This window comes from Myxocyprinus asiaticus, chromosome 49, assembly GCF_019703515.2.
Source record: "Myxocyprinus asiaticus isolate MX2 ecotype Aquarium Trade chromosome 49, UBuf_Myxa_2, whole genome shotgun sequence".
NCBI lineage: Eukaryota > Metazoa > Chordata > Actinopteri > Cypriniformes > Catostomidae > Myxocyprinus > Myxocyprinus asiaticus.
Genome location: NC_059392.1, coordinates 3,104,260 through 3,116,711, shown reverse-complemented (window position 1 = coordinate 3,116,711; position 12,452 = coordinate 3,104,260). Strand labels below are relative to the sequence as shown.

The window sequence follows — 12,452 nt, the reverse complement described above, 5'->3', positions numbered from 1 at the left end:
TAAATTATTAATAAAAGGATTTTCATATATTTGTTGTAATGACTATGTATTAAAGTTACAAAACTGTAGGAGGTAAAAAAATGTAATGTCAACATGAAACACATTCACAATCCATTTTACTTCCATAATGTGACATAAATAAGAATTAAACGTATTGCTGTGACCTTTATGTTCACAAACATTGGCAAGATTTTAAAAAGGCTGCATTACCCACAGCAACAGCTTAAAACAAATGATTCAATATTGGTGAAAGATTACAAAAACCTCACGCTATTTATTTATTTTTTATTCGAAACATCGCACACTGATAAATCATACACAATAGCCATTTTCCACTATCGGACCAGTGCGAGCCAGGGTTATCAACTGGCTAGCTGGGGTCAATAGCCTCAGACCTCAAGCCGCAAGACCAAAATTGATATGCGCTCCCACCATCTGACCAATAGCCCCAACGTCACACACCCCACCCATTTCACAAGCAAGAGGGAAGTTCGTGCTGAGGTATCATGCGATCTAGTTATCTAGAATCGAGTTTAAATCGAATGTAAACAGCAAGATAAGTTAGCGTTGTAAACTCACTGACTGTAACTGCCATGGTGTCCCGAGTGGTCTTTCCACTAACAGCGGGACGATGTCTATGAAAGTTCACCGAACCATGGAAAGTAATTTCTTTGGGCACTGCTTTGTTCATTGGCCGCTTTAACAGATTTGTTCTGTGCCTGAATTTTATTTATTTATTTATTTCCCAAACCTGTGCTGTTGTTCACTGGATACACAACCTGGGAAGTTTGGCGAAACTCCGCCTTTGACACTGAACCCGCCTCAATCTCCGGTTGGCCTTGTTTGTCCCAAGAGTAATCGAAGAGACAAAGGCCATTGACCATTGGCCCTAAGAAAGCCCAGAGAAGGCATGCACTATCACGCCCTCATTTGGCCTGATAGTGGAAACGTGGCTAATAAGACCACGATACAAAGAATGTAACTAGGTTCAATTTTGATTTCATGTTGACTTAGACTTTATTAAACCATTTAAACTTCCAATGTTTGGAATTTTGTGTAAAACCAGCAGAAAAAAAAACTATCGATTGAGCTGGACATGGGACAGGAAACAATGACGTTGTTAGACAACATTACGGAATGTTGTCGAACCTTAAACTTGCATTGTTTTCAGCAACATTATTTATCGTTACACGTAAACCTACCTGTGCATCGGCTAGCATGACATCCTTGATGAGGGGCAGGCCACGGGATTCGCCATTCTCAACGCGGACGTAGTGCACCTGGTAGCCGCGGATCTGCCCGTGCTGTTTCCCTGGCAACAGGGAGCGCCACATCACCTTGATGGCAGTGGAGTTGAGAACTTCTACCTCCACGCGGCGAGGGGGGGCCCCGGGCACTGCGGACAGAAAAAAAGAAACCATGACAGATTGAATAAAATGTCTGCAAATCCAGTACTCATCATTCCAATAAAATTATGATGATTAAAATTACATTTTCTGAAGTAAACACCAGTGGTGTAGGATGAGTTACATACCAAAATGTAATACTTATGATTAGGGATTAAACAAATCCTTTAAGGAATATTCTGGGTTCAATACAAGGTAAGCTCAATCGCCAGCATTTGTGGCATAATGTTGATTACCACAAACATTTATTTCGACTCGTCCCTCATTTTAAAAAAAAGCAAAAAGGCACAAATGTTAAAATACTCATTGTTTCAAGATTATAGACACAAAATGCAAACTTTGTAAATGTTAACATGATTTTAGTGTGATAAAAGTGCTTACTAACCTTTTCTCTGTAAGGTTATATCCAATTTTACAACTTCGTTGCCATGACTCAGTAACAACTAAAACCCTAAAATGACTCAAATAACACAAGTTTTAACAGAAGAACATGCAAGTGCTTTTATAAGATTATAAGCTTCACATTTCTGTGTTTAAAGTCTCCAAAAAAGTGCCTCAGCGTAACCTCGATTTTTGCTTAAAAAAAAGAAAAGAAAAAAAAGAAAGTGAAACGAGTAGAAATACATTTCTGTGGTAATCAACATTATGCCACGAATGCTGTCGACTTAGCTTAACTTGTATTGAACCCGCAATATTTCTTTAACATTTACATTTATGCATCTGACAGATGCTTTTATCCAAAGCGACTTACAGTGCACTTATTGCAGGGACAATCCCCCTGGAGCAACCGGAGATAAGTGCCTTGCTCAAGGACACAATGGTGGTGGCTGTGGGGATCGAACTGGCAACCTTCTGATTAACAGTTATGTGCTTTAGCCCACTAAACCATCACCACTTTAACACCAAAGCCCAAAGTATACTTCGGTCAGACGTGAAATCTCGTCATTAACAGAATGCATGAGCACTGAATGCTCCAGCCTGATTTTTCAAACCACATGTCTTTGAACACACAGAATGCGCATGTGCCTGGAGTTATTTGCACTTATTAGTGGGTCCACAAGGTGGCAACACTTACATTTTGAGCTGTTGCTGTCACGAAGCAAGCTAGAAGATAATGTAATCACCGCAAAATAGCAGAAGATGAAGGTAAAAACAACAACAGTGGATGTGCAAGTCAAGAGCGTGTGTGAGAGGAGGTCTGCAGACACCTGCATTTGTATAACTCGAGTCTGAGAGAATATAAAGACATCTTTATGGGTCTAAACTCCTAAAGAGAAAGAGTCTCGTAGTAGTCGTAATGCGTACGCGCCGACCTCCTGTGTATGCGCGCACATTTGTATGGATTACATGTGCAGACACTGAGCGTTCACGTCAAAATGGAGGTATTCCCAGGGCTTAAGTTTGAGCAATAGTAATGGTAAGGTTTGCCTTAGCAAACACTGCTAATAAGGAATAAAATGATTTTTTCATAAACCAGCCTAAGCTGGTTTGCTGGTCTTTGCTTCCTTGGTTTTCCTGGTTTTAGGGGAGTTTTGGCCATATTAGCTGGCCAGCCTGGGAGCTTAAGACCAGCAAACCATCAAAGGCTGGTGTACGATGTTTTTTTTTCTCTTAGTTCCTTTGTCATATTACAATGTTGAAGTTTTAGAAAGTAACTGCGAAACTATTAAGAAATCCTAATTGCCCACCTAAAGACGATATCAGTACATGATGTACTACGCTCACCTCTGTGTGCTTAAAAAGAACCAAACCCCTGTCGTCTCGGCTAGTACGTACATTTAATTACGTGAAACCAGGTTACTGATTAAGCGCCTATCTTCAGGGACATTTAATCAAATGTAATATCACACCCCTATATACCCATCTCATTCCATTTAACTTTCACTCTTATCTCAGCTCTGACCAATTCACTGTCTGCCGTCTGCAGTCTTCCACCTGTGAGCTAATGAAAATCCTTTTATACGAGGCCTTGATGTTTAATGCCTCTGGTTATACAGTATTACTGTAAGGAGGAGATGACGGTCAATAAAATACACTTATAGTGCCGTGAAGAAAGGGGAACATATGTTGGTGCTCCACTCCAGCGTTAAAGGGATAGTACACCTAAAATGTGCTCACACTCCTGTTTTCCATTGTCCTTTATTTGGGTAAAATTGACATGGGCCATGGAGGAAGGGGGAATGTTTGTTTGTGCTCGACTCTTCAATATAAGATGCTTTAATGTCAAGTCTCAGGGGACGTGACCACCATAATGTATCGCCACTCAAATAACTCCATGTTGTGGGGTTGGCGGAATGAGATTTCTCATGGGAGGTCTTGGAGAAGTATTCCCTCACTCCTGATCTGTCTAAAGCTTTCATCTCTGGTTGACCACTCTGACAAAACCATCCATTGTAGAGCGACCCATCCTGACAGCTCACAGGGCTAGTGAAAGGTTGGAATTGTGTTCCTTATTGATTAGTAGCTTCTGTCCTGAACTAGCACTGTCAGTCACAGTGAAAGACTGCTGTCACAAGGGACATCCAACACAATTTCTTATGAACACTAGCCGGGTGGCTGGATTTATTTCAGTGCTCATAAGGGGCCTGCCTGAGAGATGTGATGTGAAAAAGATGACAATGTTTTCCCAATCTAAGTGATTTGTCACAGTCAAACTTGGACTGGAATGCCAACTTATAATGTTACTAAAGGTTACTTGCACCATAAATATAGTTATTTTGTTTTTCATGACCATTTTCCACCAAACGGGCTGTTTAATACTGTAGATTTAAGACTTCAATATGTAAATGATCTCTGTTATGATTATGATGCATTGATGTGTGAATGTGAGCAGTCATATGTTGTTCTTCAGAATGTTTTTATGAATGCTCTTTATCAATTGCACTTAGGCAAATTCTTACAAATTTCTTATAATTGATCCTTATAACTTTCTTTTTTTTCGTAAGAACACTTTCACGAATCCAGCATCTGAACGAAGCTTTCATTATTGCAACTTAATTTAAATAAATGCTCTGGTTGAACTGGGAAGGGAGCTTTGCATTGTAATTCTTAAGAAATTGTGTGAAATAATTTAGTACCATCTTCATCCGTGCGGCAAAGTAGAGGCTGGCTCTCAGGGCCCGGACCCACGCTGGTGGCAGCCGCCACGGTGACTCGATACATGGTCCATTTCTCCAAACGCTGCAGCAGTATCTGGCTGGAGGTGGACGGTACTGCCGGCTCCTCCACGGGCTCTGAGCTGACCTCTGCCCCGGCCCCCACCACCACGTAGCGCACTATGTACTCGGCCAGCGCCCCATTCTGGCTCTCGACCGGCGGAGGGCGCCAACTTACCAGCAGGGTGGTGGAGCTGGAGCTGGTGCACTTAATGTCTTGAGGGGGGGCGGAGGGCTCTGCTCAGGTTTGGAAGGGGGTGGGGGGGGGGGGGGGGGGTAGGGAAGGAAGGAGGGAGGAGAAGGGGGTGGAAAACAAAAAACGAAAGATGGGGAAGAGAAAAAGAAAATGAAAAAAAAAAAACAAGCAAAGACAAATACCAAATCATATGAAAAATCGAGGAAAACAAATGGACGCAAAGGCCAAATGCAAACAGAAGAGCTTGGTTTTGGAGGGGTTGGGGAGTTTACATGCATAGTTATAAAGCTAGGGTGTTTCACTTAAAAAAAACAAAACAAAAAAAAAAAAAACAGGGGCTTGATTCCAATATAACACCATACAAAAGGTCTAAAAGTTACACCACAGATGTTGAGTGGACCAGCCAGTTTGCCATAAATCCAAATAAAACCGCTCCTATGTGAGCCAAAGATTTCTCACAGTAAATACCCTGGGCTCCAAGGATATATTTCTACCATGAAGGGAAAATAGATCACATTATTTGCATTTGAATGAAGCCCATTCATTGTGGTATTCAGAGATTTTTTTGCCGGGCGCTTCCCTTGCGCATTTCAGAAATTACAACTTCTGTGCCATTCTAAATCAATACAAAAGTCTTGTTTAAACGCGAAGGCTTTTACAGTCTCTGCTTACTAAATGCTTATGAATATGGGGTTTAATATATTCTGTAGAGACAGAAATAGGCCTCTAACATTTATCTCCATGTGGAACTTACTAAAATACACTATAAAAAGTTACTTGTTGCCCAGGTTGTTGTCACAGTGATGGAAACCCCTAAGCTATAAGTCTAAGTAACATAAATGAATGAGGGGGAAATTGAACAGAGAAGAATAAAAAAATATTTGATACTGAAATTTAAATGGATGAGCACCTTCGATGAAAAGCAAAACAAAATATTTCAAAATGGATAACAGGAAAATGAAAAAAAAAACAGTGAAATAATGGCTGGAAAGAAAACATTAGAATCCAAAATGTCAACTCATAAGAATCATGAAAAAGCCACCAAGCTTCAAACTGAAAGCAAGACCATTAAAAACCAGCAAAAAAAAAAGAAAAAAAGAAGCATTTTCATGTACATTATACTTACCTGACATCTTCAAACACTAATTTTTAAAGACTTTCTTACCACAAGCACCCGATTCGAGGGAGTCTATATTTTCCTCAAGTCGGTTGGGTACAGCCCTCTCCCTCAACTGATAAGCTCAGCAAATTAAGCTTGTACCAGTTGAATTCACATAATAAGTTCCCAATTTACGTTAATTCCTCTGGTCTAAAATGTTCATGTCGGTATGTTTTTTGGAGGGTTGAAGGTAGAGAGCTTTCCCGGTGCTTTAGTTAGGCTGTACTATTCACTGTTTACACTAGCCTGAGGGTCCACAAGACTGAGATCAGGGTGCTAACACCTGGCTAGCTTTTAACAATCCATACCCTCATAATCCAAACCCATTGTACGATAGAATCTCGCTTTAGCCCATAATTTTAGTTCCAGTGTGACCTGTCGTAGGGGTGTTGTTAACTCCCAGATATGGTCAACTGATTTGTCCCTTCACCAACCAATTGTCACCGCAGGTGTTTATCAGTCCCAAAGAGTTCTTTGCACAATAATATTAAGAACCCTGTTGATTTACAAAATGGGACTTTTAACTTTTGTTTGAAGATATACTTGAAGATGTACTTCTCTTCAAGGGTACTGGCATTCTCTTAAATTGTTATGGATCTGGTCAGGAACCTTGACATCTGAGAACTGTAGAAGTGCCTGAAGATTTAGACCCATGATTCGTTCAGGATTATCCATGACTGTTACTGTTGTACATCTAAAAGCAATAAAAGCCTTGGGATTCAGTATTATACATGCAATTCCTCTTCAAACCCAAGAGTTGAACTTCAAAACCAAGAGTTCAAAATAAAGAGTTGTTAATTGCCATAATTAAAGAATTAACCCAGATCCAATTCAAATTTTAGTACTGCTGCAAATACACCAATTGACAAGTGAAAAAGCTCACAGCAATTACAGTTAGTGGGTGGCTAAACTTGTTTGGCTAAACAGCTGGGATTTATTTTGAGAGAAAACACTAATGGCTGCTGGCAGCTTCAAGGCATAATCTCTGTGTAACAAAGCATGATAACTGAGGTGTTCACTATCTTGTCTATCAGACTGGATTGAAATGGAACTGATATCTGCCACTTTTGGACAGACCAACCTTCATCTACCACCCGGAAGATGTTCTTGCCCCTAACCAAATGTCTACATTCAGCCTGGTCGAAGTTAATGGATGGATCAGAATACCTTGCTCTCAGTTTGTGGACCCTCTACGACCATGTCTGAACCTGATCACAAGAGCATTTTCCAGAATGCCACTGCCGCCCACTTGGTCAAGGAAGGAGTGTCTATCTCCACTAACCCTCGGGACTGTGGACACATCCCCCAGCATTCAACAGAGTCAACAAGGCATATCAATAAGTATGAGTTCTGTTTTGGTAGGGGGATATGGAGGGTGAGGTGAGTACTCATTGTCAGACCATCACAGGGGCTAACCCTCAACCCTTAACGGTGACCTTTAGGCACTCTGAACTAACTGACCATCAGCTTAACAGTCTAGAACCACTTCACTGTACCAAATAAAGAAACATAGACATTCACTTTCATTTCACGCCTTAATGAGGAAGTCCAGGCTGCCACTTGGTGTTTGCATCCACTTAGACAAACCCAGGATGAGCATATTCTGGTGTGGAAAAGTCAAATAATCGTTCTCATTAAGGCCATAGTATATTTTGGTTTACCGCATGCCGCTACGTCTCGCGCACAGTGCACATGGTTTCCAAAGATCCTGTACAACTCAAAATGCAGGGCAGGTTATATCAGAACTGTTAAACAGCTTTTGTCTATTACTCCTAAAGCGTGAGGTGGCAGACTGGGCTTCCTTTGTTTGGCGGTCACTTACCTCACTGGAATCCCCACTATAATGTTTGTTTGTTTTAGGTTGAGGGGTGTTTTGGACTAAATTGGTAAAAAGTCTTGTCACCTTCATGACCTTGTTCTGGGTAACTGTGCTACTTTAGTTTCTGCTTGAAGGAAGACGTCAGCAGATGTGCTGAAACAGAAGTGAACTTTGTGTCTCCATCTGTGTGGTGCTGTTTAAGACCCTGTGGGGCAACACAGAATCCTACAACTCTGGCAGAAGGCTACAATCATCCCCCAGAGATACTTACTCTCACCTTTAGTTTAATGGATTTGCTTTGGCAATGCTAAGTGCTGTTGCTGCATGTTGAGTGTCACGGTTAAAGAAACACAAAGCGAAACACTGAGAGCTTTTGCTCATGTGTGAAGGGAGCCGTTAGCGTCTCAGATGAAACCAAAATGGTAATTAAACTCAAACTTCCCAAAAGTGTAACAAACAGATATTGAAACAAATTAAAAGCAGGTGACATTAAGCCAGAGAGCAGGTGAGCTTTAGTTTTGTTTCAGAAGAGGGCAACAACGTAAAGCAGATAATACACAGAGCAAGTAAACAAAAGGAAGGTAAAAAGTGCAGCAAATTGTTCCCGAATACATTACAAGAAGACATGAACGGCGAGACAGACATTTAGAGATGGAACAGGACACACAGTGTAGGACATGCCTTGACTGGACATAAGGGAAAGGATGAATGAACAGAGCGCCCCCCAGGGTAGGGTGAAGTAGTACATGCATTCTGTGCACTCTCTCCGTTATGGTGTGTGTAAACATAGCACGTTCATTCTGTCCCAGCACCCACCAAACCAAACCAATCCCACCCATTCTGCACCAACAAGCTGCACAGGTAGAAACAGAAGATGTGTTAAAATGGACAACACCTGCTGCCATGGCTTTCTAGCATCTTTCACCCACCATAAGTGTAGATAAGTCTGAAGAATCATACCTACAACAGGAACCTTAAAGTCAACATGTAACAGCATTCGCTGCCTATTTTACTTCCGAAAATGTGACAGATTTCCAATTTAAAAAGGACATTAAATGATATAAAAAAGTAGGACAGGACTTGATTTTATCATGAAAAGTGGTCTCTATCTAACAGGTGGGGTTGAAAAATAAGTGTTCTTGGTAATGTCAAAGCAAAGTCATTTTATAGGCGGAGCAAGTAATTACATTTTGATGAAAGATTGCGAAGACAATCTTTTTTTATTTGAAACACCATGCTCTGATGAACAGTGCTTAATAAGACCAGTAACATATTTTAAGAAAGTAAACAGGGTTGAGTTTAATCTGTTTAATCTTCTGTTTTTAACTAACTTTTTGTCATACACTCAGAATGGTGAATGTTTATTTTTCTGAGCTCAATTGTAGGAGTTGATTTTGAGGTGCACAAAGTAATTTTCGGTATGTTTTGCTGGCCGATGTGACAGTGGTTTTGGTCTCTATACTGACACCTACTGGTGTGGATGCAGCACAGATTCGATTGTATAAATATTCCAGGCATATTTGTCACCCAAAGATTATTTCTAGATACAGCCAAATGTTTCTGATAATAAAGGGTTAACGAAATAAAGCAAGTATTCGGCTGGTCATCAAATCTTAACATGGTGGCACCATAGTGTACGTCATTTTAAACATATTAGTAAAAAGTACTAATTGTACTTTTGATTTCTTTAATGTAAAACATCAGAGAAAAAATTATATATGCACCTTCAAAACCCAAAAGACGTATTTTTAGTCGTCAATTTAATCATTCAGAGACATACACTAAAATATCCTATATTTACATATGCAACTACACATTACAAATTTGTAGCATAGGACACATGTCAGCTGCAAGGTTCTCCACAAGCACTGACGATTTCAGGCACAGAATTCAAATCATGATTGTACTCAGCAAGGGTGTATTTTTAGGCCGTAGGCTTGAATAATTCAACCGGTCTCCCAGCGTAAATGCTGACTACCTGCAGGCGCCAGCGACCACTAACTGTGCAGTTTTCAGTAATACACAGTGAGGGACTAGATGTGTTGGAAAGCCATGGCAGACACCAGAGTCAATAATATTTTGTGTGCTTCAGTTGCAAGGGAGAAAAAAGTGCATTTGCTGTTGACACATGAAAAAGAAATATGAACACAGAAGAAAGGAGGGAGCACACAGGGGAGCCAAATGGCGCACTTGCCGTGGATCAATCAACCCACATTGATTTGTTTGTTTCTCATGTAGGGAACCTCTGAAGTACATAACTGTGACATAGAAAGACCCAGATGAAAGGAAACCCAAACAAAGAAGAAAGAAAGTGTGTGTCAACAGTGTGCGACACCACCCTGCCAAGCGGCAAGGAATCCATTAAACTAAACAACACAGGTCATTTTAAAGTTTTGGCTCTAACTCTTACCTACTTAAAACATCAAAATCTGTGGGCCATATTCCTGAAATACAAGCAGAATTTGTGTAAAATGCTCGCAAAACCAATCTCATGAAAACTGTCACTTTCAATTCGATAGGAAAGTTTTGTTACTAATGATTTTAAGAATGATTTTCATAGAAATCTGCTCATGTTTTAAGAACTAGACTCAATCAATGTAAGAATGGTTTCACGAAACATTTACACAGAAGTTCTGCCTATTTTATAGTTACTGAGGCTAAACTAGGAAACAATTATTTCATTATGCAAACAAAAATATAATCAAAAGCATTGTTAAAATACAGTACAGGTTTTGGCATGTGGTTTTGGCAAAGCAAAAGTCATTTAGAAAGGTTCTTGCAGAACAACATCACCTTTGCTGTGTGCATATAACACAACTTTTGGCTCAAAAGTGATGCTGTTTTGCACAACTCATATATGCATTTACATATAAACAAAAACACACACAAAGGAAAAAGGGAACGAATCAAGAGCTATGCCAGAACCCAGCACCCATAGCAAAACACTTGTCAAAATCAGGGACCAGACAAAGTTCATGTCTTTAACACGTATCTCCTTCAGACACAAGCTCACCATTAACATTTACTCCTGACATTTAGGAAAACAATATCCTTGGAATGAAAACCGGGGTTAAGGTTACTGTGGCACTTTCAAACTGTATGATGTTGTATCCCGACCCCATCTGAAGCTCAGAATAGATATTTCTTGGCATTTCTCAATCAAAATACAACACTATACCCCCCTCCCGCTCACGTCCATACAAAAATAAATGGACTACATACTGGCTTGCGAAGTCCTTTGGAATATTTTGTTGGTGAAGGCTCCAATGCCTTTGTTGGAGATGGCGGCCAGAGAGAAGTAGTACTCTGTATTTGCACGCAGACCCTCCACCACATAGGAAGAGGTTGGACCAAATGTTTTCTTTACCTGTTTAGTAGAAAATAACAATAGTCACATCAAAATTACGATCAAATTAAGCATAGATATTGACTTTTGACTAGAAGCTAATGAGATTTAGTGGGATGTTTCCCAAGAGTGAAATCTAAAATGTGTGACTGTTGTATTGACAACATTTTGTGGTATGTTTGAGAATGTCTGTTGTGAAGATGGCACCTGAAGTCCTTGATTGCCCTCATTGTAATGCAGTTCGTAACTGATTATTCCCTCTTTTTCGAATGCCGGTTCCCATGTAAGCTCAACGCTTGTGTCTGAAACCTCACCAACCTGGAAGCTGGTTGGCTGTCCAGGAACTACAAACAGAGCCAGTGTAAAAGTTTTTCAGACATTAAATAAACTAGACAAACAGCTCTGCAACAGAATATTTGGTTATGGAAAACAATTATCTAGTGGTAACTGGTTTCACTACTTTTTCCAGGTTACAGCAAAGTTGCTACATCTTTGGCGCACCCAACACTGACAATGGACATTTCCAATAACTAATCTCTAAACTTAACTTGTTAAATCTTTGACTCAACAAACACTGAAATTGGACATTACCAATCACTAAACCAACCTTGCTACATCTTTGGCTCACCCAACACTGACAATGGATATTCCCAATCGCTCAACTTACCTTGACACATCTTTTGCTTTCCCAATACTGACAAATGAAAATTTAAATCACCAAACTCACCTTGCTACATCTTTGGTTTAACCAGTATTGAAAAAGGACACCTGTAGTCAATAAACTAACCTCCTTGTAACACTTTGACATGAATGGGATCTGAGAAGGGTCCATCTCCTACGGACGTGAAGGCCAACACTCTGATGGTGTAGGTCTCTGAGGGCACCAGACTCTGGATGGTGGTGATCACGCTGTCTTGTACATTGTGGATCTGCCACATGCTCATGGGCTGAGATGGATCCATGGTATAGTAGACCCGATAACCCTTGATCTGTCCATTGGGTTCCTCTGGTTCATCCCAGCGGACCATCATGGTGTTCTGGGAGATGATACGGGCTTGGATATTCCGTGGTGGGCTGGCAGGAGCTTGTTCCCCAGTTCTAGCCTCAACAGGTTCACTGGGTGGGCCCTGTCCAATAGTATTAAAGGCTGACACGCGGATCTCGTAATCCGTGTTTGGAGAAAGTCCTCCGATACTGTAACGTGTAGTTGTGATGGAGTCCACGATCTCAAACTTGCTCTCGGGAGACTTGGCACGATACTGAATGATGTAATGGGAGACAGGCTCAGGGTTGCCACTGTCCCAGGTGATGGTGATACTGGTGGCGGTAGTTTCTGTTACGACAGGTGCACCTGGAGGTTTTGGTAAGGCT

At 40.7% G+C, this 12,452-nt stretch overlaps 1 protein-coding gene across 6 annotated transcripts in view; it reads right to left on the bottom strand.

Moving 5' to 3' along the window:
• Positions 1–12,452, bottom strand: part of LOC127438034 (receptor-type tyrosine-protein phosphatase S-like) — a 276,854-nt gene that overhangs the window by 62,461 nt on the left and 201,941 nt on the right. For 4 of the 6 annotated variants that reach the window (XM_051693295.1, XM_051693296.1, XM_051693297.1 and 1 more), the window contains 5 exons: positions 11,869–12,450; positions 11,289–11,425; positions 10,958–11,102; positions 4,484–4,798; positions 1,203–1,396 (listed from right to left, as the gene is read on the bottom strand). In XM_051693295.1, the coding sequence (XP_051549255.1) occupies positions 1,203–1,396; positions 4,484–4,798; positions 10,958–11,102; positions 11,289–11,425; positions 11,869–12,450 (1,373 nt within the window). The remainder of the gene's footprint in view (positions 1–1,202; positions 1,397–4,483; positions 4,799–10,957; positions 11,103–11,288; positions 11,426–11,868; positions 12,451–12,452) is intronic. The other 2 variants (XM_051693299.1, XM_051693300.1) reach the window with 1 other exon arrangement.